The sequence below is a fragment of the Lepisma saccharinum genome, chromosome 14 (assembly GCF_977018435.1).
Source record: "Lepisma saccharinum chromosome 14, izLepSacc3.1, whole genome shotgun sequence".
NCBI classification, from domain to species: domain Eukaryota; kingdom Metazoa; phylum Arthropoda; class Insecta; order Zygentoma; family Lepismatidae; genus Lepisma; species Lepisma saccharinum.
In genome coordinates this window covers 17,368,668-17,393,001 of record NC_139242.1, presented here as the reverse complement: position 1 = coordinate 17,393,001, position 24,334 = coordinate 17,368,668, and the positions used below count along the sequence as shown (strand labels likewise).

Genomic DNA, 24,334 nt, shown 5'->3' with positions numbered 1-24,334 from the left:
TAATCTTCAGCTGCTTGATGCACGTAGTTTTGAAGGCCTGCTTGTATCGCGAAGATAAGGATGAATGGTGATCGATGAAAAAGGACAATCACAAAGGACAGCACACAACTCAAGCCCCTCGGAGGATTATACTGGCCATGAGTCCAGACGACAGAGCCTCGTTAGTCAGCAAAATTCAGTCCAGGGTGTACTACGTGTAAGGGAGGTTGACATGGGTATCTTCGGAAAGGGTCACCCCGTAGGCTACACAGAAACGACCTTAGTTCTAAAGGTATCCTTGGAGATTTAGTGTTATAGAAATTGCTACCTTTGCTGTTGTACGTGGCGAATATGAAGAACTGGAAAGAGTTCACAAGAGCTGATCTACCAGAGCATCTATTGCAATCCGAAAGGAGGAATGTTAATTTATATTTATTATTTATATTCTAGTTATTTTGCTTCTCTTTTCAGACTCTCACAGTTAAAATCGCAGCACTGAGCCTCATGAATTATAAGGCGTGACATAAATACAATAATAATAATAATGCCATTTATTACATTATTTCATTGCATTACATTACATATTAAATTTGCATTATAATATAATTATAGACACTTATCAACCATTAGCAACCAATATACACGTATTACAACTAATCAATACATGTAATAAAGGGGGGAACCACCGAAGTAAGCCCGCCTCCTCCCGCATACATTCGAGGGTATGCTCTTATTGTCGTGGTTCCTAAAAATATACCAGGACGTCAGTTTCTCCGAATTCTCTCTATATATTACAATTTGATTGCATTTTATAATAGGTATAATAATAAATTGCAATGCTATACATAGGAATATATACATGATATAATTATGTGATATCTGTTCTGGGATCCAGAACAGAGGGCATGATCCTCGTGAGTGACATTACATTACATGTAATTTTTTTTTTTTTAACCATTTGTGAATAGTGTAAATATAACATTTTCCATTTGTACGGTTTCTGATTTCGACTCTTATATTTACATGGTAGGACAGTATTAATAACATTTTTAATAACATTCTCAATAACGTTCCCCGGACAGTGAGACAGGCATGCATAATCTCGGAGTCACAGTGGATTCCGTTCTGGCTTTCCAGAGCGGTTCTGATTTACAAATTATTTTCATCATCAATTCACAGAACCCAAATCACAAGTCCTGAACCCCATTCTGGCACATAAATATGTGCAAAATCAAGAAAAGACATTTTCTAGTGGAATCAAACCAGGTACAGGAATGGCGTCAATGGAAAAGGGAAAGGTGCAGGGGCGGCCAAGGACCACCTGCTGTCCCACTGTCACAGTGATGCATATGAAAAACTTTCGTTGTATGCATCTCGCAATAACATTTTTACTTGAAGATGGCCACATACATGACAGTCCTCCACACCATAATGTGATGCTGCTAAGTACGTACTGTTTCGCTGCATATTACGTTGTTACACAACTAAGGCTAGAGTCTTGCAACTTGTGCCACGACTGGTGAAAGTTCCCACAGAAAAATTAGCCCCCAACCCCTTCTTCTCCATAGCCACAGAACGCCAATGAGTATAAGGTCTTAGTTAGAGTAAATAAGCCTCCTGGAATAAAGCTCTGGTATTTGTCCCCCAAAATGAGAACTCGTTCATCAAAGGAGCATTCTCCATCAGCGTAGTTTATTCCCCAGAAATTCCCAATCAGTAACTTTCTTGGTAACATTGAGATTATGCAGTTGGAAATTCGAAGATTAACTTAGGTTCGTACAACCGAATTACATTGTTTAAGCATTTCTGTCTTGTCATTCCAGGGCCGTGTGGATCAACGCTGTAGGCTGGACAATCGTGGTGCTGTTGACTACCTATGCGGGACTCTTGATCTACGCGAAGTACTACGACTGTGATCCTCTCAGCTCCCATGTAAGTATAGCTTGACGTGTGACGCGTTATATCAAATAAAATTTATCGACTGCTGATAAAATAGTGTAGTTTAAAGAATGCACAGGTAGGTGCTGAATGAGGAGGGAACCTTTACCATCTGTTTTTATTCTGACGTTTAAGGCATTTGATTTGGTTTAGTCTTTGGTTATTAGCCTAGAATTCGCGATATTACCACCTGAGCGCTAGTGTCGCTTCCAATATGGCCGCTGTATAACACATCCCTTATTTACGTTCAGTTAGTAGTAGGTACTATTTAGTAGCGTGTGGTCATGGATGTTATGGAAAACTTCGAAGTTACGCTATATTTTTAAATATTGTGAACACCAGGGTGTATATATAGCAAAGGTAAAGCTGTGCTGAGAACGAAGCATTTAATTATGATTGGCACAAATAACATAGAAAAATCAGACGAAATTAATATATAAGGAGGTGCCTGAAGCCAAATTGGCCCACCTAAGGTTTGAGATTGTTCCTAATGGTGTACAAAGTCAGAAAGGTAAAAGTAATCGCAGGATTCAAAAGAGGGGACATTTCTGGACGTTTACTGAAAATTAGAGCCAATTCCAAATAATAACATGGATGTAAGGAAGATTTTATTTAAAAAAAATCGTTTAGACCATATTGGGTACATATGTATCCAATATGGCCTACTTATACATTTCGTTCTTTCACATCAAAATATGCAACAGAAATTGTAAAGAAAGTGCCACAAGGTTGTTTTTATAGGTAGATAAGTATATTGATACACTTACATTTTATTTGCATAATGACAAATGAGATTCGCACAAAGAAATAACATTGTTTACAAACTAATAAACAAGAGAGTGACATGTCACAATTTGTTACAAGAAGACCATGTATTGCACATCATAGTCTGGGCAAATGAAGGGTCCTTTTTCATCCTTAGTGAGTTCCACACACTCTACATGAATATAAGAGTAACAAATGTTACATTTGCGCATGTCCTTCACGATATATTCTTATGTAGGCTATATTGAGTCCACCTTACACAGTATTCTTTTTTCCTTTGTTATTAACAGTACTTTAGATTAAAGTCTAAACTAAGTACGAGTATATTGTTGTAAAGTACAAATTGTGAGCTACCATAATATGTACACAACCTATCACTTCGAAGATGCAGTAACTTCCATATGCAATATTAGATCACGTAAAACACAATAACGATATCCGTCTATTTCGCTTCTTTGTCCTCAAGATACTGTACTATAGGTACAGCCAACAGGTTCATTCACCTAATTCGGACAGTGTAAATGACATACTAGTGTCATCTGTTAAATGAACCATGTAAATACTTAAAAACAGCAAATAGGCCATATTGTATACTAGACCATATTGGGTTGAGGTACCTTACATACTGGTTCTTCAAAGCAATACTGTATCATGTGCACCTCGTGTTGTAACTGAGGCTCTCGGAGACGATTTGAAATTAAAACAATTGACCTGTACTTGAAAAGCTGGGACAGGAGAAAATTGTGAACATATCGTTACAGTTCTTACTGGTTTAATAATAATAATAGAATTCACAATTTCATGACCAGACTATCTTCTCTGAAAAATAACATCGTACTGAATGAAACAGTCGGGGTGGTGGCACATGGTGGTTCGGATACCACTTTATACTGTAGGTCCAGTCCCGATTAGCCTTACTGTGCATAAAGTGGACTTAAACACCATTTCAATCAATCAATCTACTTAGAAATATTGGATTGTGTAAACACTGTTTTTTCAATCTTAGAATGAACTCCTGCATTCTTACGAAAATATCCTAAATACAATGTTATAATCTTCTTTCACTTGGTACAAGTGTTTTAAACACCTCCACTATGTTACTGACACAAACCTGCACAGCGAGGTTATCTCATGTTGATCGCATTTTAGGTTGTACAGGTGACATCTTAGAAAACATTGTTTCGCACGAACTTATCACAGAAAGATCTTGAAACACTACGGGCGTCAAAATTTTGGGAACCCCTGACTTAAGTGGTTGAAGGATTCTGATACTACCTCAACTGCAACATGTAAAGTGCTGAAGCTGTTTTATGATTTTTAGCATGTTCACTTTCTTTTTCTGGTTACATTGAAGACATTAATTCATTCTCAAACCAGGGACCCCTTGATTACAAGGCGACGACGCCACTACTGCACCATCTGGGAGGCCTCTCATTACACACACACACGCACATACACACACATACACACACATATTATATATATATATATATATATATATATATATATATATATATATATATACAGTATGTACCTTTAATTTGCAATAGTGCATGTAGTGAAAGTTTTAGTTTAAGAAAAGCATAATTTTCGTATGGATTTCGCTTTCCTTTATTAAGTAAATATGAGTTCCATTTCCATTGCTACATTGAGGGTATAATGTGACACATCTTCTTTCCCCGACTAAACGTCTCCCCCCCCCCCAATTAGAAGTTCTGCGCACGCCTATACGTTTTTCTTTCGCACATTCCCCATGCTTTGAATAACTTCGACACAGCACAGTGTCCTACGTACAGTACTACTTCCTGAGAATCTCACCAGATGTCATGTCGGATAATTTTATTTGCGAATAATTACCCGTACACAATAGCGTCGTTACCTTTTTGTTGCTTGGGGTTGAATACAACAGCCAGTTTCATTCAATATAAAACAACAACCATTGGATTAACTACAAAGAGCAATGGACAATTAATCCTAAATACGTGCGTTCTGGTGCAGGTGCATGTCTATGAAGTATTTACGTATATGTATGCAAGTAGTAAGCGATAGATGAATGGTCTTTTATAGTATAGAAACTACATCATTTGATAAGTTTTTTTTAATATGTTCTGTGAATGAGGCCAGAAACAAAATAACATTGAAGTTGTATGCACTTCGAACATTCCGTAAAGCAGTTGGGTACTAATCTTGTGGTGAACAACGACATTCTATCTAACGAAATACGAAAGGTTGATGAGGTAACGCTGTCAGACATGTGTAAAACAATTTGGAAATGAAAGTAGCTGTGAATAGTTGAAGGTGAATTAAGGTTTAGATGTGGAACTGAGAAGTGATCAAGTGGGAATGATTGTATTGGCTGTATTTTGGTCAGTCGGGTTTTCAGATGGACGCTAACAGCAAGAACGTATTTAGGGAAGGGGGTACAGGGGGTCCGGACCCCCTGAATGACTTACTAAGTATTAAAATTAAATAATGAAATAACTAAAATTAACCGTAAAAATATACTTTTTATTTAATAGAGGATTATTTATTTCCGCCGAACTTATTGGAAGGCAAGGATTATATTGGGATCATACGACTTTGAATGAACGTTCCGAAGAAGATTTATGCAAGATTTATTACTATAACAATATGCATAAAATATTGCCAGAAACTTTATTTTTCGTCAACTGGATTGATCCTTTTTTGATATTCAATCCTTTATCTTTTGACATTAATTTTCTTGCCAGGGCAGTTGCTTTTTACAAATTTTGACGACCTTAACTATACGAAAGCTAGATAATGCTGTTATATCATTATCCTTATATCGTCCTTTTACCTATTAAAATAATAATAATTAATTTGAATATTTTAATTAGTACTATTTTAATTAATTTAATACAATTATAATAATTTTAATTTAAACATTATTATTATTTTATTTTGAAGCACTTGGTTCAGACCCTCCCCCCCGAAATATATTTCTAGACACGTGCCTGAAGTGTAATAGATCAACTCATCTACATTGTTCTTAGTCACCCAATGATGCTCTGACCTTCGAACGATCACGATATTTTTGGAACATTAAAAAAAGTCTTGAAAGCCATATTTACTCAACAGTAAAGTTGGAAGAACGCTTGACTGACCTCCCCAAGTCTGCATAATTAATAAGTCAAGCGTGGCAAAGCATGACTGCTGTTGAACAAGAAAATCACTGAAAGTTTATTTTTTATTACGTCACCTAATTTCTTGCGCGTGAACTTATACGCACCGGAAACTAAACCAGGGCTGCTCCGATGAACTGGAAGAAGTCATCCTGTGGCCACACCACCTTCGGTCTTTACAATAGTAAAAACACAAACTTCTTCCCCGATTTTACGTTCTGGGCGCTTTGATCATTCGAATTGCATTGAAAAACATGGTAGTTGATACTTCAGTAATTTGAAAAAGTCAGGTCTGTCACTTAGTATCTTACGTCAGACTGAAGTTCATGGTGCAGGATATTTTGGAAGAACACTAAAGATGCTGGCCAATATAATTAAACACTTTACACGTGGTGTCAACCCTATATCAGGGTCTTCTTCAGATCAAGAACCAAATTTTTAAAAATCTGCAACCTTTCCATGGCTGAGAAGGAAACTAATATATACAGTAGAGCGTCGATTATCCGAAGTAATTGGGGGACATGGGTGTTCGGAAAACTGGTTTGTTCGGATAATCGAACTGTACATGTTTATTTGCCAAAAAGAAGTACTGTACAGTAAATTTATTCATAAAAACAGGCATCTCTTTAAGTATTACAAAGTAACGTACAAAGGCAACTTTAGTAGGAATATATAGTATGTGGTACAGTTTATTAAACAAAAATATGTACATATTACATACGCCTGGATGATGGACGGTAGGGTGGGAGAGTAACAGGTGCGAGCGAGTACACAGTTCGGTTAAGAGGTCGTTCGGTTGACCGACGTTCGGATAATCGACGCTCTACTGTATATATATATTTTAGTTTTGTCCTTAGTCTGAAGAAAATACAGGGTTGAAACATTACGTTCTAAAGTGTTTAATTAAATATAAAGACTATCTTGGTCAGTTTTGGTTTGAGTTGCTGTTTTAAGTCCACTTTATGCACAGTAAGGCTAATCGGGACTGGACCTACAGTTTAAAGTTGGATACGAACCACTTGTGCCTCCACCGGGTATTGAACCCGGGACCCCTTGATTACAAGGCAATGACGCTACCACTGCGCCATCGGGGAGGCCCTATGTTGGTTAGTGTTTTCCTAACATGGAAAGAAGGCTTAATCGTGTTACTATAGTATATTTTGGTCCAACAGTAAAATTTTGGCAACTTTTTGCCGTTGTTCCGTTGTGGCGCAACCACAGGGGGGCATTGCCCTCCCCTCCAACCTTGGTCGGAAATCAATTCTAGAGGGAGCAGGGGGAGTAAACATTGACGGCCAAAGGCACCTGCAGGGGGCACAGAGGGTCAATTACCTCTCGATTTCAAATTTTATGCAAATAAAAACACATTTCGTAAAATTTTCTTGCTTCGCTCGCATTACCTGCTTTTCTTAGTCTCGCCAAGTTCAGAGCCGTAGCTAGGGTGCGGCGGGAGTCGGCCCTGGATGCCGAACGATCTAAATGAAAAAAGTTGTTAAAGAGAGAATGCCATGGCGACCCCGTGAAATTATTTGCACCCTATTAGATCAATATTGATTTCAGTTTGCAAAAATTTTGATCTAAAAATTTTCATTCTTTTCTGTATTGCATTGTGAATTACCAGGGAGAGATGTAAGACTTCTCTTAATTGATTTTGTCTTCAATGCATGAACAATTGTTTGGAGGAAAAGGGGCGTGCACATTGAGAGACAATTTATATAATTTTTGCTGTTTGTTTGTTATGAGGTGAATGAATTGATTATGTAATGTATTTAATTAATATGTGTCGTGTATATATTTGCATAAAGAAACTTTGAATACTTACGCAATTTAGTGTTAGCATGTTGCACATATGTAATATACACGTTTTACATGAAAATTACTCATGTTACATGACAAGAATTACAAGAGTTACATTCGGAATGCATTTTTCATGAATTTTCTGCCATACAGAAATACAGTTTGTGTGCTTGTTTTCCATTATTAGTTAATGGGAAATTGAATGTTTTGAAAAAATTAAATATTTCGAATCCTTGGTTGCAACACAAATGCTTTAACGCCGATTATTATTATTATGAGAGGAAGATAATTTCCGTAACATCTTTGGCAGTTATGCATTTGAAGCATCGGAACGAGTCACAACTCTCGAAGCAGCCAATTAGCCAAGCGAGCCGCTGACGTCATCTCAACCCAGAACCTATCGCTAAGCCCGTTGCTCAGGTTCTACATGCCCACTAGGCTCGCTAGACAGATTCGCGCAGTTCGCTGGAGATGTTCCGAAAGTAATTCGACTCTACTATTATTATTGTTATGTTCATTCTCGTACTTACCCCCCCACCCCCCAGACAATAATTCGTGGTTGCGCCTCTGTGCCCCTCTGAACTTAGTGTTATTTTTGTTATTGTATTTGATATAACCAGTGCTTTTCTGGCGGTCCACGACAGTACTCCGTATCGGTACCTTTTCCATGACCGATAAGAAAAGTAATAATAACTCGTGAACGAAAATTACATATCTAGGAAATGCATAATACTTTAAATACTATAAAGTATAAAATAAAGTTAACTGGCCAACCTCCGTCGTGGAGTAGTTAGCACAGCGGTCTCGGGTTCGAAGCCCGGCCTGGGCATGGGCAGCAACGGATTAAGGATGCTGCAGCATTCCTGAAATAGGCCCAGATGAAAACAGACGAGAATTTTCCGAAAGCTGAACAGTTTTCTATTGCTATATTAACCTGAAAATAAATCTTAGAATTAAATTTGGAGCCCCAATTTCGGACGCCTAGACACAGCGTTACTCATTATACAGTTACTATTATTCTTTGCGCTGTGACGTAACTATAACGTCGTTGTGTTTATTGTTCACCGAAGATTTCAAGTTAATGCTATCAATTTTAGGATCAGGCCCAATTTCGTCTTCATCCGGCCCTGGGCATGGGTGTGTTCTTCATCAATTACATCATATCATCACTCATCATCTTCGCAATTAGTCGAAAGTGGCAGACAAGCGAAGTAAAATAAACTAAATCAATCAGAAGTTAAACTATTACAGAATTTCGATCTTGTTCTTTACGTATGCAAATCTTTATTACTTTATTACTCATATTTAGCATTGTATGTATTTAATTCTTCTCCTTCCAATTTTTAGGTGGTGAACAAGGCAGATCAGCTATTTCCCTTATTTGTGATGGACACGCTTGGAGACTTCCCTGGACTTCCTGGAATCTTTGTGTCTGGAATCTTCAGCGCGGGACTAAGGTGAGCACTCCCCCCATATGAGGGGGTAGTTCAGTGATGAATTCAGGGGGCGGTCCTGGTGGAAAAATCTCCTCCACAAGTGGAAAAGGATTTAACATGGTGACAACGAGACAGTTGGGGAGAAGATATGCGAAAATTTTGCTACCTGGGGGGATACCGTATCGCCCTTCACCTCGAGCACCTGCTACTAGCAGTAATATACTAGTATAAAATATTCCATTTCATTGAAACTCAATCGGAAGGGCTTGTGTAGGGTAAGCTCCTATTGTTGCAACTAACTTCATCCCCTTTCCGCTATCTTAACGGTTTACCAGTCAACAGCATGCTGAGAAATTGCTGTGATGTGCTTGTGTAGCCTTATCGGAATTTATATTTAATTCAACTCAATTACATATTAGAAGTAAGGGACAAACAATTTTAAAATATTACTTTTATTAGTATTATAATTTGATGCCAACCTCATTGTAACGGAAAGGTTGATAACCCCAGGAGGAAAGTTGCTGGATTCAACGCCGGTGTAGATCCATCTCGAATGCAAATACAGGTATTGGACAAAATAATGGAAACACCTGTGGAAGTCGGAACATCATGTATTAATACGGTGTTGGGCCACCTTTAGCATGCAATACAACTTGGATCCGGGACAGAATAGACTGATACAAGTCCTGAATGGTGGTGAGTGGAATTTGTAGCCATTCTTCATGCAGCACAGCCTCCAGCTCAGGTAGAGACGAAGGAGGTGGAAATCGACGCCGAACCATGGATTCCAAAACAGCCCACAGAGGCTCAATAATATATTCACGTCTGGGGACTGGGTGGGCCAGGGAAGATGTTGAACCTCATCAGCATGCTCTGGAAACCACTGTTGAACAGTGCCAGCAGTATGAATGGGGGCATTATCATCCTGGAAGATGGCATTCCGGTTTGGAAATAAGGTTTGCACCATTAGGTAGATCTGGTTATCCAAGAGTTCTCTATACACTGCTTATGAGACCCGACTGTGTAATGTGACAAGAGGACTGCCGAATACCATGATATAATGCCCCAGACCATAATAGAGCCGCCACCATGTTTGACAGTCAGGCGGTGACAGTCCACATCGTATGCTGCCGAGGGTGTTCGCCATACAAACACGCGTCCAGTAGTGGGGAAGAAGGTAAAGGTTGACTAGTCTGACCAAATGACATGTTTCCAGTCCTCCAACGTCCAAGTTTTGTGGTCATTGCATCATGCACGTCACCTTCGAGCACTCGTCTCAGTTATTAGGGACTTCGCAATAGCAACACGCCCATGGATACCCATTTGATGCAGTTCCCGCCTCACTGTTTTGCATGACACGGGGTGAATAGGTGCTGATTAAGTTCTGTAGTCACTTTGGAATCCATTGTTTTCTTCTGCAACGTCACAATACGCTTCAAGGCCCGGCGGTCCCTTTCCTGCAGCTTCGTCTTTCAACCACTATTGTGCTTAGCAGACCCTGTTTCACCGTGCACTGTGTATGCAGTCATGACTTTCGAGACCGTGCCTCGTGTTACACCGCATAACTTTGCTGTTTTGCTCACAGATGCTCCAGTGAAACGGGTACCAACAATTCGACCTCCTTCAAACTCCGTCAGGTCGGCTATACTGGTCACTCACTACACCTGAACAACGTGCACTACCACACTTCCTTACTCTACTGTCAGTGCACAGTACATACTACCTGCAACAAACAAGAGAAGATTGATTTCCGCCGTGCTCAGTATTACCAGGCACATTGAAAATATGTCCCACTTCTAACTCGTGTTTCCATTATTTTGTCCAATACCTGTATGTTTGTGCTTTTCCATGTTGGTGTTGACTACAGTGAATCGTCTTGTCTTTCCAGCACGGTGTCCACAGGCGTCAACTCCCTCGCCGCCATCTGGTTCTCGGAACTCAACGGAACGAAATTCAAGCAGGGACTGTCGGAACGTGGAACGTCCATCACCGTCAAGCTTCTGGCGCTGGGCTTCGGCCTTCTGTCCTTCGCACTGGTGTTCGTCGTTCCCTACCTTGGAGGACTGGTACCGGTAAGAATTCCTTCAATTTGCATCATACTATGGGACAAGACCTACCACGCGAAGATGCACGTGTATGCTCTAGAACAGTGGTTCTCAAACTGTGGTAAGCGTACCCCCAGGGGTACATGAACGACTTCAAGGGGGTACGCGATCAGCTCCGAAGAGAAATGTCGAGAATACTCACACGACAACATTTTTGCTTCATAGACTTCATTGTTTGAGAGTTCATAGCTTTATCACTCAACAGGAAAATAAGACTGATTTTGTCACTGACACTCTTATCTTAGCTTCATAAGTTTTGAAATAAAATACTTGTTCCAAATCTATAATAGACTAAATTTGGAGTCGAATCTCTGCTTGAAAGTTTCAAGTTCACAACCAGACATGAAGAAACTGTGTGAGGCTCTGCAGGCACATCCTTCTCACTTGAAACTCTGAAGTTTTACAAGAAAAACCTCCAAAATTGTGCTTGACAGTTTGTTTACAAACATATTTTTGTTCTTTATTTTTTTTCAACAACTCTGGAAAAAATATATGAAAGTTGAAGTTTTTTTTAAGTAGATTGCAAACGTAGGAACACCTAATATAATAATAAACGTAGGATTCTAATGTTTATTTGTTTGCCTCCTTTCCATACACAGCGTGAATGCCATTTTGCTCTATTGCAGATACACGCCTCCAACATATCAAAAACGCCCCACCAATCAGACAGGCAAGAAAATCCCCAAAACCCACTATTCGGAGAAAACCTATGGTGAGGGTATATTAGACGATTAGTTACGACTAAAGGGTACAATGAGAAAAAAGTTCGAGAACCGCTACTCTAGAAGAAATTCTAAGCATTAGTATTTTTTTCAGATTTTGGAAAATCATAAACCTCCCTGACATAGGCCAAAGGTCCAGCCATAAAAAAAACTAATGATCTAACACTCAGCTGGATAAGCACGACGTTTGTGCGAATTAACGGGGGTGGTGCTGGGGATTCCTCTCCCCCACTCACAAATTTTATCCCCGGCAAAGAAACTTTTTTATCCCCCTCAAGGAAAATGAGAATGAACCATGTATTATACCATTTCTTAAGTGTGTAACAGACCAATAGAAAAATAATTTGTGTTCATTAACGGTTCCGTCATTGCCGAAAAGTATGCAGCCTTGTGGATTTAATAAATACACCATTCTGCAACTACAGCGCCTTCAATACGTAGTGTGGAAAACGGCACGGTTCTGGGCGCTCTGGCTGGTTCCACTCCTCGAATATGATACTGCTAGAGGCGCTGGTGTTGGTCTCGGTGCAGGTATTCGTCTGCTTATAATGGAAGTAAATGGAGTTTTCGCTGCAACGTCTGATTCTTTTACATGAAGCATTTCTATGAATGTGATAATTGATATGATATTTAGTGCAGTGGTCGCGAAGATATTAACGAACATTCTATACAGTCGAACACGTCCGGTTATCGTTATACTTTCATTATTAATACGGGAGAAAAAATACGCGTGGAATGTTCTTGGTAACTAAATTTTTGTGTATGAATTAGGTTCATAATTATTATCATCATCATCATTTATTTTAAAGATATACACACTGAAGCATTTATATTTTTTATATTTACTGTCTCCTTTCTTCCGCCTTAAACTAATCGCGGCAATGATGATAATGATGATTGCATGAAACGACAAGGGGAAACCCACAAAACTTCCTTAATGCCATTAACATGAGTGTAAGGAAACTTTCAGACCAATGGGACAAGCGACACGGGATGTTTACACTGATGTGACTTAGTGACACAGACACTTCCAGACTGTAAAATAGCATTCATTGCGCATGAGGGTCGAAACAGCAAACGACACGTTCATATGTCGTATTCGCATGCTACTTGACCGAAGCGACGCGCTACAGGGGGAGTTCCCAACTAAGTGACAAGCGACAGCCTTGAAGTGGCACTTCAGTCTATTAGCAAGCTTTTGCTGCTAATTGAGGGAACAACAGATCTAGGCGACACGATAAGCCACACGTGTCGCTTTGTCGCTTGTGTGTCGCTCAAACTGGGCCATTTCCTCAATAGCTTGCAACGTGTTGCCGTGGTTTGTTGTTCGCGCATGCGCGATGCAATGAGTGTCTTGCTTTAGGGATATTGCGCACCAAAGCGGCACGCGACACTTATCGCTTGAGGATTTCACCAACCGAACGCTGGCCTGTGCTGTCCGTCATGTCTTTACAATGTGAAATGTTGCTCTTGATTGGCTCGTTTCCAAGCGACATGTGTCGCTTCTCGCTTCGGTATGAAAGTTGCCTTGGACCGAAGGACCCGTGTCGCTTTGGTGTGAAATCCTCGTATCGTTTGTCGCGTGTCGCTTTGGTCTAAAATCTCCTTGAGGAAACGGTGCAGTCAGAGCTTGTGTCCCTACGGTTCGAAAGGCTGCATTGATTACCGACTGTTCGCTTTCAAGCGACACTTGTTGTTTGTCGCCTCGGTATGAAATATCTCTCAGGATACTATTTATATTCTAATAACAGAGAAAAATAAACTCTAATACACAGTCCAAGACCTGATGTCCGGAATCACATTGCGATGTTTCTTCTTGTGTTACGCACGCATGCTATTTATTTATTCATTTTATTTTACTTTTCTTTCCAAATTAATGCCATTTCGTGACTGTGAATCACTCCACAAATATAACTGTTTCCATCAATTCACGTACCGCCTTTCAAGACAAACCAATCTACATTATATATTCCAAAAACTAACAAAGCCGCATTACTTTCATAAGAAAATTAGCACCGATACTGATCGCACTGCCATCTATGTTGTCATCCGTCTCGGGAACCAGTTTCTTGGGTCGTTTTCCACACTACGTTATTCAAGGCGCTGTACTGCAACTGACCAACCTCACCGAGCCTGTTGTTGATTGTTGAACTGCAATTGCCATCTAGTAGCGAGTACGAGAAGTACATGTAGGCAGTTCTACTTGTTGGTCGAGCAAAATATCCCTTGGCAATACGCGTGCGCAAACCCTCTGATTAGGGTGGGGGGCAAAGCCTAAATGAAAGTTCAGTTGAGAGCGAAAATACCTCATTGCATTTCACTCTTTTACTTTTATTGTATAGATAGAGGTGTATTATATTAAATGCAACACTATTATCGGGGTAATGTGCCCCGTGGAAAATCCTTGCTTGCACCTCCGTGGGGAAAAAATGCCGACGTCTATGATTAGGGAGGGCAATTGCCCACCTTTGCCCCTTCCCGTGCGCACGCCTATACCCTTGGCGTCATGTATGTCGGGAGGGGATTTCGACCTTCCCTGGAAATTAGCCTAGTCCTGTTCAAGCTGAAAAACAAGAAGGTTGTTATTTTTATACTAAAGATAGTTCAGCGTGTTAGTATTCGAACAGGAAAACCAAATTAAATGAATTCGTTAGACATAAAATAGTAAAAACAGTTGTTCTAGGCACTCACTCATTTGGTGGATCTAGTAGAAGTCTTCCAGAGAATAAAATATCGATAATATGGCAGCAATAATAATATATTAAGAATAACATAGGTTTATTTTTATTAGTTTATAATAGTTACAGTATTATGTGATGTAATAATAATTATCAAAATAATTATTATTGATATTTTTATTCACGTTTTATCAACTGCCTGAACCTTCCCCCATAGAAAAAGTTCTAGCGAAGTGGTGTATGAAAGTTTTGAAATGATTTCACACAAGAAAAATAGAAAATTATAGAAAATATATGAATAAATTTAGGTCGAAGAGCAGAAATTGCGGAGTGTTTTTTTCTCCCTTATCTCAGGCAATGACATCTCCTTTCGATCTGAGTCACGATAATTTCACTCTTAGTCGAAGTTGCCTACTTAATGACAAAACTATATGTGATTCTAATAATCTGTGTCCTTTTCAGGTGGCCATTTCTCTCACAAGTTTCCTCTCAGGCTCTTTGTTTGGCGTCTTGCTTCTAGGCATATATGTGCCGTGGGCTAATACTATCGTAAGTATTGTTTTCAATAAATTTTGGTATTATTTTTTTCAAATTTACGTTGCTTTTCTGCACATTTAAGCTAACAGCGACGATATGGAAAAGTGATGATTTGATTACATTTATGAAGGGAGGGTAGGGTACGTACCAGACATTTCCAAGACTCGAACCCAGCACCTTCGGTGGAGAGGTTGGGAGTCAATCCCTCAATCCCCCAAAAGCGGCCCGCAAGAATGTTTACAAAATGAAAATGAAGAATCCTTTTTCAAGTATATAATAATACATGAAATAATATGAACACATATCCGCTGTTAGAGGTGCGCGACATATGACACCATTGAGGGCCTCAAGCTTTGAGGTGTCTCATGCTATCTATATGTCTAGGGAACATGAATCTGAATAAGAATTCTAAAAGACTAAAAAAAGAGGGAGAATGGGAATGCGTTTACAAAACGTGAGAAAGGTAAGTTCAAAGTATTTATACACCTTGAAACTCTATTCAGCAATGCATGCAATCTCAACGACAATGAATCTGTGCATATGTGTTACTTGGGGCCAAACTTTGGCGCGGTAGAACATGAACATCCGATTTCAGAAGGTTTTTAAAATATCCCCAATATGTAAATTTGAAAAAGAAAAAAAAACTGTAAAGTTTGGGAGGGTGCGAGTACCCCCTTGCCTCCAAAAAGTTACGCCTATGTCTGTAGAATAACTAGAACCTGTCTGCATACAAATATGATGTATTTTTTGACCGTTTGTAGGGTCACAAAATAGTTGTCAAGAGAGGTTCTTCTCTACACGGTGTCAAATTTTGTTCTGTGTTATATATACATAAAACAATATGTAATAATTATGGGATACTAATATTCATGTTACTTTCAGTGTAGAGAAATGAGTCTCATGGATATATCACACACAGAGCCTCATTTTTCCTAACAATTAAATAGTCCTGTATGAAAGTCATTAATTTCCTTCACAACTAACAACAACATAAGAATCTGATAGAAATATTTGTATTCATTTATTTATTTATTTCGAACACACAGACAGATGCCCAATTACAGTGTTCACAAAGCATTGTGTAAACAAGAAATTAATACATAAACACTAATAAATCTTGTGAAAAATATGACATTTCAAACTACAACATATTGTACATGGTACAGAGACTGAAGAAGACCTTGCTAGAAGGTTGAAATGTTGCGTTTAGTTTATGTTTTATAATAAAATAAATTTCTACCTTGGTCAGCATATAGATTTTTTCAAATCATGGAAACAAGGCTTAATGGTGTTGTATTTATAAACGTGAATGATTTCATACATTCCTTGAATTATTACAGTTTAAAGATATATTTGAATCTAAATATTGCAGAGGTTCAACCATTTAACAAATGTCTATCAGAGCATCTGAAGATTAACTCGAAGAATAATAATTCATTTTCCAGGGAGCCACAACCGGCCTGGTCACTGGTGTTGGGCTGGTTGGATGGATGACCGTTGGCGTTCAAGTGGCAGTTGAAGCTGGGGAATCAGTCTTCACTGTTCTGCCAACGAGTGTGGACAACTGCCCACACAACTTCACACTATCACCTGCACGTCCAAGGTAACTATAATTACATCACTTTTACAGTAAGTAAATGTCATGTATTGTAAATGTAGTTGTTTGGGTACCTTGACACAGCTTACCATTAGAACTTTGAAACCTATAAAAAAAAATAATTAGCAATGCTGAAAGTAAATTCCAGTGTAATCTACCTAGGGCTGCACTGTAATTCTCTCTTGAAGAGCAAGCAATATCAGCTTTTCTGATACTACAGAGTCACCACATGTTTCCATCATAACATGTTTAAAATAATCTCGCCATAAATAGACCACGTAATACAACTATATGCGCAGAGATTTTTATGGGAGGGACTCAGCTGCTGAAGATGCTTCTTGAATGTTATTATGAGCAGGAAAATGGAATGAAATAGTTATATTGACTATTTTCAATCAGGAAAATGAAGTCCAAAGGATCGACACCTCTTCGATGTACCCATGAATGAGAATCTGCATCCCGTTTCTGAAAAGTGAAAAGAGGGTGTGTACAGAAGTAGTCCACACCCTTTGCAAGAGTTTAAGTGTTAAAATGTGAAATCCCGGTATCACGAAAAAGAAAAATATAATGAAACAAGTCTTTAGGCTTAATAGATATCCCTATGATAGACAAATGACATATTACTTTAGACTTAGATTTAGTTTGCATAAATCAGAAACAACGTAAATGGAGTAATGATACCAGGCAAAGTATATACATTTGTTTCATCATTGTCGGTATAATGATTGTGGTTTATATTATGGCTTATATACAGTTTATTTAAGCTGCTGTTAGACGATTTCTCTAATGCTTCATCAAATATTCATTGTTCATGCAAATGGAATTGTTCTGAGTAGTTGAGTCCAACGAAAGGTTTACTTTGAATGTCACAGCTTATTTGGTAAAGATTATTCAACAAATTGAAAGTCATTATAGTGATTGTATTACTGTTGTTGTATTGTTGTTCAATAAATGCAACACATAGTAAAGTATCTGATTTTGATTTTTCAGGGTGGAAGCTTTCGCTTTGTACCAAGTGTCCTTCCTATGGTACTCCCTCATTGCCATCGTAACTACTTTCTTTGTAGGCCTGGCAGTGAGCTTTGTATGCAAAACCAAGCATCCTAAGCCAACATTAATGACGCTCTCTCCTCTATTAATGGGGTCTCAGGTAAGAAAACCACAAGTAATGCCTCGCCGATCTATTTTGTAATGATGTGCTTAGTAGAGATATAGAACTTACAAAAATAGATCTGTTTGCTATCATGACATGACAGTTGATGCAAACGATTGTCTATTTAGTACAAATTTCATATTGTGAGAGTTCCATAACAATACTTGCTTTTGATGAAATCACCACCTATATAATATGTAAATAAATGCATTGTGTGTGAATGTGTGTGCTCTTTTATATAGAATGACTGGTGTGTAGTGTTTGTGTTGATATGTGTGTGTGTGCTAGTTTTTATGATTTTTTATACGAAATTTTATTCATGTATGCTTTCTTTGACTTAGCTTTTTACTTTTTATTGTGTAAAAATTATCATGGCTTTAGTTTTGCCGATTTGCTGAAGAATATATCATGAGCAAACTTTTTTTTAAAATGTATATAGTCAATTTTAGTTCATTCAGTGAGATTCACTTTTACTAAATGTTGCTTTTGCAATTTTCGTCTGTGTGGATTCATTTTTTTTGTAAGCATTTTTCTGTATAATTTTGTGTATTCCGGATAACTACCTCTTTGTTTTAACAAAAATAACAGCAAATATGGGCAGCCATTGCACGCACCATGACAGCTTCAAAAGTTAAAACTACAGAAAAGTGTTTAAAAAGCACCTCATCTCTCTTCACTAATATATTTATATATTTGTTTGGGTGCACAAGAAACTACTTATGAGTGAGTTTTTGTTTGAAGTGAGAGAATCCATTCATAATTGTGTACAATGTGTGTTTTAACACAAAATGTGTGGCTATATCTGCATTTATATCCTATTTAGATGTTCTGGATAACATTTTAATCTAGTCATTAAATATAGTTGTGTTTTTTTCTGATGCCATATGCTTTCTTGTGCTTATGTGTATATAGCTATTCATGTGACATTGATAGTGCACTACAAATTTTAAGTAGAATATGTTTTGTGTGATTATGTACCTATGTACCCTAGTCTATCACAGTAACTGCTTGTGTAGTTTTGAAAATACATTTTCGTATGTACTTTAATTACCAGCCTATGTGTTTTAAATATGTTGCATCAAGCTATAATCGAGGTATCTATTAATATGGCAACTGAAAAGGGTAATGATAAATAGAAACAAATTGTATGTTGTTCTTCAGTTGTTTAACGTGCAGAACTTGTGGATGGAATGCAGCAAGAAGACTTTGTTATAATATGCAGATTTCAAAAATTATATGGATTAAGTACTGTATTTTGAAAATTCCATTAAAATTATTGTAAAGTGCAACTAGAAGTCAAAAGACTTTAGGTTGAAATACGGAGAGATATTTATGTTGGCTTCATGCCATATGAACTGGTTATTATGAAAGAACCTCTTTGTTACCAACAATTTAATTATCAACATCAATTAAATTCTACAGCATACATATTCTGGTGTATCACATGCAAAGATTTCATTAAAATTTTATTGTACGAATTAAATGGAGAAATATACATGTGATTGAATGTAACCAGTTTTAAATATACCAACAGCAATAAAGACAAGTTTTTGAATTATTTTTTTTTAAGTCGTCTTAATTTACCCTGCTCAAGTCTTTACCTGAAAATAAGAAGAACCATACGAGTGCATATATAAATTGCAAAAGGAGACTTTGGTCATTAGAATATGAGTTTCTGTGAAGATGACATGTTGAATTTGAAATCCTTTACATACTTGTGTATTGAAATAATATTGTATGTGTGAAAAAGGAATTTTAATAGACAAAAGTCTACCCCTATTCACCTTTTTCAAGCTGCTTGTTGTTTGTATGTGAGTGAGTATGTATGTTGTTTGCTTCTTATGTCTTAATAATCTAACATACTAACAACTGCAACTAACATTTGTGTGTAAATGTACTGTGTGCTATGTGTTAATTGAAACAAGAACTGCTTTCATTTCTTACCAAAGTTACAGCACATGCAAATTTGATAATTTTGTGAAAATAACTAAATGAAACACACTACCCAATACATGTATGATGCCACAAAGAATTATACCATAGAAATACAGAACATAAGTGATTTGATCGTCTACAGAAACCTATATCTACACGCTTTTTTATTTATACAGGAATAGCCTCATAGACAAACTAAAGCATTGGTTGTTTTATTGAGACGGAATTTCTATTTTTTCCCAAATGTGTAACAATCATCTCAAAGGCGAATTTCTATTTTCAGTCTTCTTGAATGAATAGCACTTGTGAAACTCACATGGGAAAAAATATCTGCTCCGACACTTAAATCAGCTGTAAATTGTGTGTATACGTGAAATCCTTTTTATTCCATACATATTTCTTACCATTTCACACTTCATTATTTTTTTTTTCAGGTGAAAACTGGATCAACAGACACATCAAAGAAAATAGAAAGCGAACCTCAAATAGAAAAATCAGGACTTGACAACCCCGCATTTCTTCGTAGTGATGTTGAAACTTCAAAAGAAAAAGGAAGTGATATACCTATTTCGTCTTAGCAACAAAGTTAACTATTTGCTTTTATATGCTTGTTTACGAAAACAAGGTTGTTGTAGCTTTCCATAACTTTGTTTGAAGCTTAGAACTGTGAACATTCAGTATTAATTTTGAGAGATCACCTGTATCCTGTGTGCACAGGAGGAGACATGGATGTGTCAGAAGTCTCACTCCAGTACTTTTAGTGACTTGCAAAGGTGGTGTCGGTTGACTAAGAACGCACTATACGAAGTACAATTATAGAGCCAGTATTTACTATAGTATGTCTCAAAATACTTGCCTATTATTTTTAAGTTCTTTTAATTCTAAGGTGAGTAGTGTGTAAAGAGAGCATTGTCTAACGTCCTTTTTACCCCACTTCTTGATAGAGCATCAACAGTGTCTTTGCATGAAGTAGAAGACTAGTTGATAAACAAATATCAGACAATATACTCTACCAAAAGAAGTGATACTGTTCTAACGTAAGTGGAACTATCATTTCGGCAAGAAATACTTCATTTCTGGCACATTTGATATTCAATGACATTTCTTGTGTTGTGCCGTACTCCCTTTCCTTATTCTAGAGTGCCTTACAGATCACTTGAGCAATCAAATTAAAATGGCTTTTGCATCCTCTTCATAGCACATGGATTCCTTAATTCGATTGGTTGTTCTTCAGAGCTTTACAACATCATTTTTCGGTATACACAAGCTACAAGTACAAATCTGTATTGCACTTTCATTTCTTGAATTCTTTGCTAACACATGACAAAGGACTTTTTTATTATTAAAAAGAACTAGGAAATGAAATTATTACAATTGGCAAAGCAAGACTTGTCACCATAAAGAATGGTTTCTTGTCATAGTACTAAATCAACATGTTCAGAAAAAGATTTATTTGTTTTGTAGTTTGTAAAATTACCTTAGCACTTAGAGAGGCTGGCTAATCATACACATTGAGCCTTAGGCTAAAATGTACTTGCTTATGGTCAGTAACAATTTCTCATTGTTTCTTAACACATTTACTTGGTGTCTACAAACTGAGGGTTTGCGATTATTGTTCAACATAGTGCTCATCTTTTTTTTTTCGTATGTCATTCATTTTTAAACATAAAGGCCACCCTGTTTAGCAGTGGCGTATCCTGAAAATTGAACCTCTCACCTCTGTTCTCATTGCCCATATGTAAGCAACAAACTGTTTTGCAGGGCGGCTGTGATAATTCAGAGTTCCAGTGACATAGGAAGTCCAATCTTAAATTTTTGAACAGCTAACTTAAATTCAGACTCAGAAACTTTTGATGGTTTTACATAATATTCTAGTGTGGCTAAATCTTTAAAACTTTCTTTTTTGAAAGAAAAGTTTATTTACTGCCAGTAGACGCAATAACACTCAGAAAAAAGTAGTTGATTTATTGATTGAGTTGGCACAGTAAGGCTAAAAGCAGTTGATGTTTCAAGAAGTAAATTTCTGTCATGTAAAGATTTATGCTCTAGCTTTTATAAGTAAACTCCTGTTCGATTGCACTACGTTTTCCAATTCCGCGACAGGGGTTCCGGGTTCAAATCCCAGCCTTGGGTGTTCTTTCTGGTTGTTCGTTCATCTTATCATCACTCATCCTCATCTCGTGATTAGCCAAAGTGGCAGAAAAGCGAAATAAAATAAACCGAATCAAGAAATTGATTTTCCAATTCTTTGCTAAGTCATTTGACCTCCATATACTGCCAACCAGTATATCAGTATATCAGTATATCAGACACTTCCAGGTTGACATTTAAGCTGGATGCCAAATGAGACCTAAGCGACACAAAGCGAAGTGGCAGACAGAAGGAAAACGCATGTTATTAAGTGCAAGCTTGCCCATGATCCCAAACCGGAGAAGCAAAATTCTTCGCTTCTGCACGCAGGACTTGACAGACAGTGAAAATTGTCATTTTCTGATTGTTGAAGTTTTATGCATTAAGTTATAATTTAGCTTCTTATCAAAAATAAAAGAAGCACTATTAGAATTGTAGAGTCACTTCCTTACCTATTGAAGAGTATGCATTTTGTAATTCTTGAATGCACTTGCGTACGCAGGATTTTCTTTTCGGAAGGAGCTGGAATTGTGTAAGGTGAATAGTGCATAGCTGTTTTCTGTACATACACAGTAAGATATTTCGTATATTTCAATCTTTCCACTCTCAAAAATAGCAACCGGGGATCATTTTATGGGGGTTTTGCATTTACCACTCTGGTTTTTTCCAAGTTCTTCAATGAAAATGTTGATTTTCTCAAAATTTTGAGGGAGCTATAGCCTCATCAGACCCCCTCTGCATACGCCAATGATTGAATGATCTGCCAAGGGAACACACACGAAGTCAAGTGTGAAGGAATAAGTTGCATTTGACCAGTATACTCCAGGGGTATTGGGTTCGAATCCCAGCCTGGACATGGGTGTTCTTTGCGAGTGTCCTTTCATCAATTCCATCATATCAGCATGCATCCTCATCGTCACGATTAGTCGAAAGGTTAAAACATTCCACAGCTTACTTCCACGGCCCATGACAACTGGAGTGGAAGAGACTCCTGTTGAAAATTCTGCCTAGTGTTTTCAGTAGATCAATATCTAGGTGTTTTTCAGATTTTCAGATATAAATAAAACTTGTTAATCGGGAGGAATTGAAAGTTATATTTACAGCCACTATATTAAGCCAAACACACTACATATGTATAATATTGAAGAGAATATTTGCACTTGTAGTCTCTCTACTGTACATATACCGTAGTTGTACATTAGACCTATTAAAGGTGTTCAGTAGAGAACGATGTGGTTTCAATAGATCATAGGCGTGTGCACGGAGGGGCAAGAGGGAACAGTTGCCCCCTATTCTCTCACTTCTAGAAATTTAGCGTAGAGAAATATTTTCACCGTTGTTAAACAATATTATGCTCTATAAAAATAAAATAAGTATTTTTCAAGTCGACGAAAGTTCCAAGCAAGTACAGGTGCATTATTTCCTATAACATTGAACTATCCAACTTCGTTCTCTAGCAAAATTCTTGTTATTAACACTCCTACGATTGCGCGACAAAAGTGGGGAAAGGGGAGGGGTGCAAGGACAGTTTACTTTTCCTTTGTAGATTAGGCAAGGCATAGCATTAAGAGACCATAGTGCGGGGGCAAAACGTGGTAAAACGTGTGGGGTGCAACTACCCGCCCCTAATCGCCGTCACGGTTGAAAATGAATAAATTATGTGTAGTTGTTTAGAATCTGCTGTACGAAAACATGTTTATGTGTAAATTAGTCTCTGAACCACAGAGAGGGGAAATAAAGGAGAGTGGCAAGGAACTTCCACGGAAGTTTGAATTCTTCTAATACAGTGATTTTCGAAGGTCCCGTACACACTCTATATACGCCCCTGTTCCATCTCCGTCAATACAATGAAACGGTGAAATGAAGTAAGGTTTTTCTTTCCCGATTGAACTTTCATTACCCCCCCCCCTTCCCCTCCCTCCCTTCCCTTAATCAGAAGGTCTGCGCGCTCTTATGCAGTAGATTTTCGAGAACACAGTACGAACGAGAACTTTTCAGTGCCCAAAGTCTCGAGACTCCGCTTCGGTCTCGGTGGGCGAGCTTGCATTTGATCGCGTGCATTTTCCTCAATACCACAGTGATCGTCCAGGCTTACGATGGAACATTGTCGAATTATCTTTTGACATGGCATCCTACAATAATGATATGCAACAGCCCAACAAGATGGCGATATATTACTTAAGTTCCTCCGTCAATATTATCCTCTACAAGTGTTATTCTTGTTTTGACAATACCAGTTAACTCTGGTAAATTTCTACTGCTAATTAATCAAACAGATAAAAGTTTACTATTATCTACGAGTTTATGAAGACAATCAAGGTGCTTTAATATTTTATGAGAAATAGTTTTTATTTATATATTATAAAAGTATTTATATATTGGAGTTACATACGTATTAAATAATATGTTAGAGTGTGTA

General features: G+C 37.7%; 1 protein-coding gene across 2 annotated transcripts in view; it reads left to right on the top strand.

The window, feature by feature from the left end:
- The window catches only part of LOC145998437 (sodium-coupled monocarboxylate transporter 1-like), an 89,845-nt gene extending 68,791 nt beyond the window's left edge, over positions 1–21,054 (top strand). For both annotated transcript variants that reach the window (XM_083134844.1, XM_083134846.1), the window contains exons 8-14: positions 1,803–1,911; positions 8,970–9,079; positions 10,947–11,130; positions 15,026–15,112; positions 16,546–16,703; positions 17,688–17,847; positions 20,220–21,054. In XM_083134844.1, the coding sequence (XP_082990970.1) occupies positions 1,803–1,911; positions 8,970–9,079; positions 10,947–11,130; positions 15,026–15,112; positions 16,546–16,703; positions 17,688–17,847; positions 20,220–20,363 (952 nt within the window). In that variant the 3' untranslated portion in view covers positions 20,364–21,054. The remainder of the gene's footprint in view (positions 1–1,802; positions 1,912–8,969; positions 9,080–10,946; positions 11,131–15,025; positions 15,113–16,545; positions 16,704–17,687; positions 17,848–20,219) is intronic.
- Positions 21,055–24,334: the final 3,280 nt, after the last annotated feature.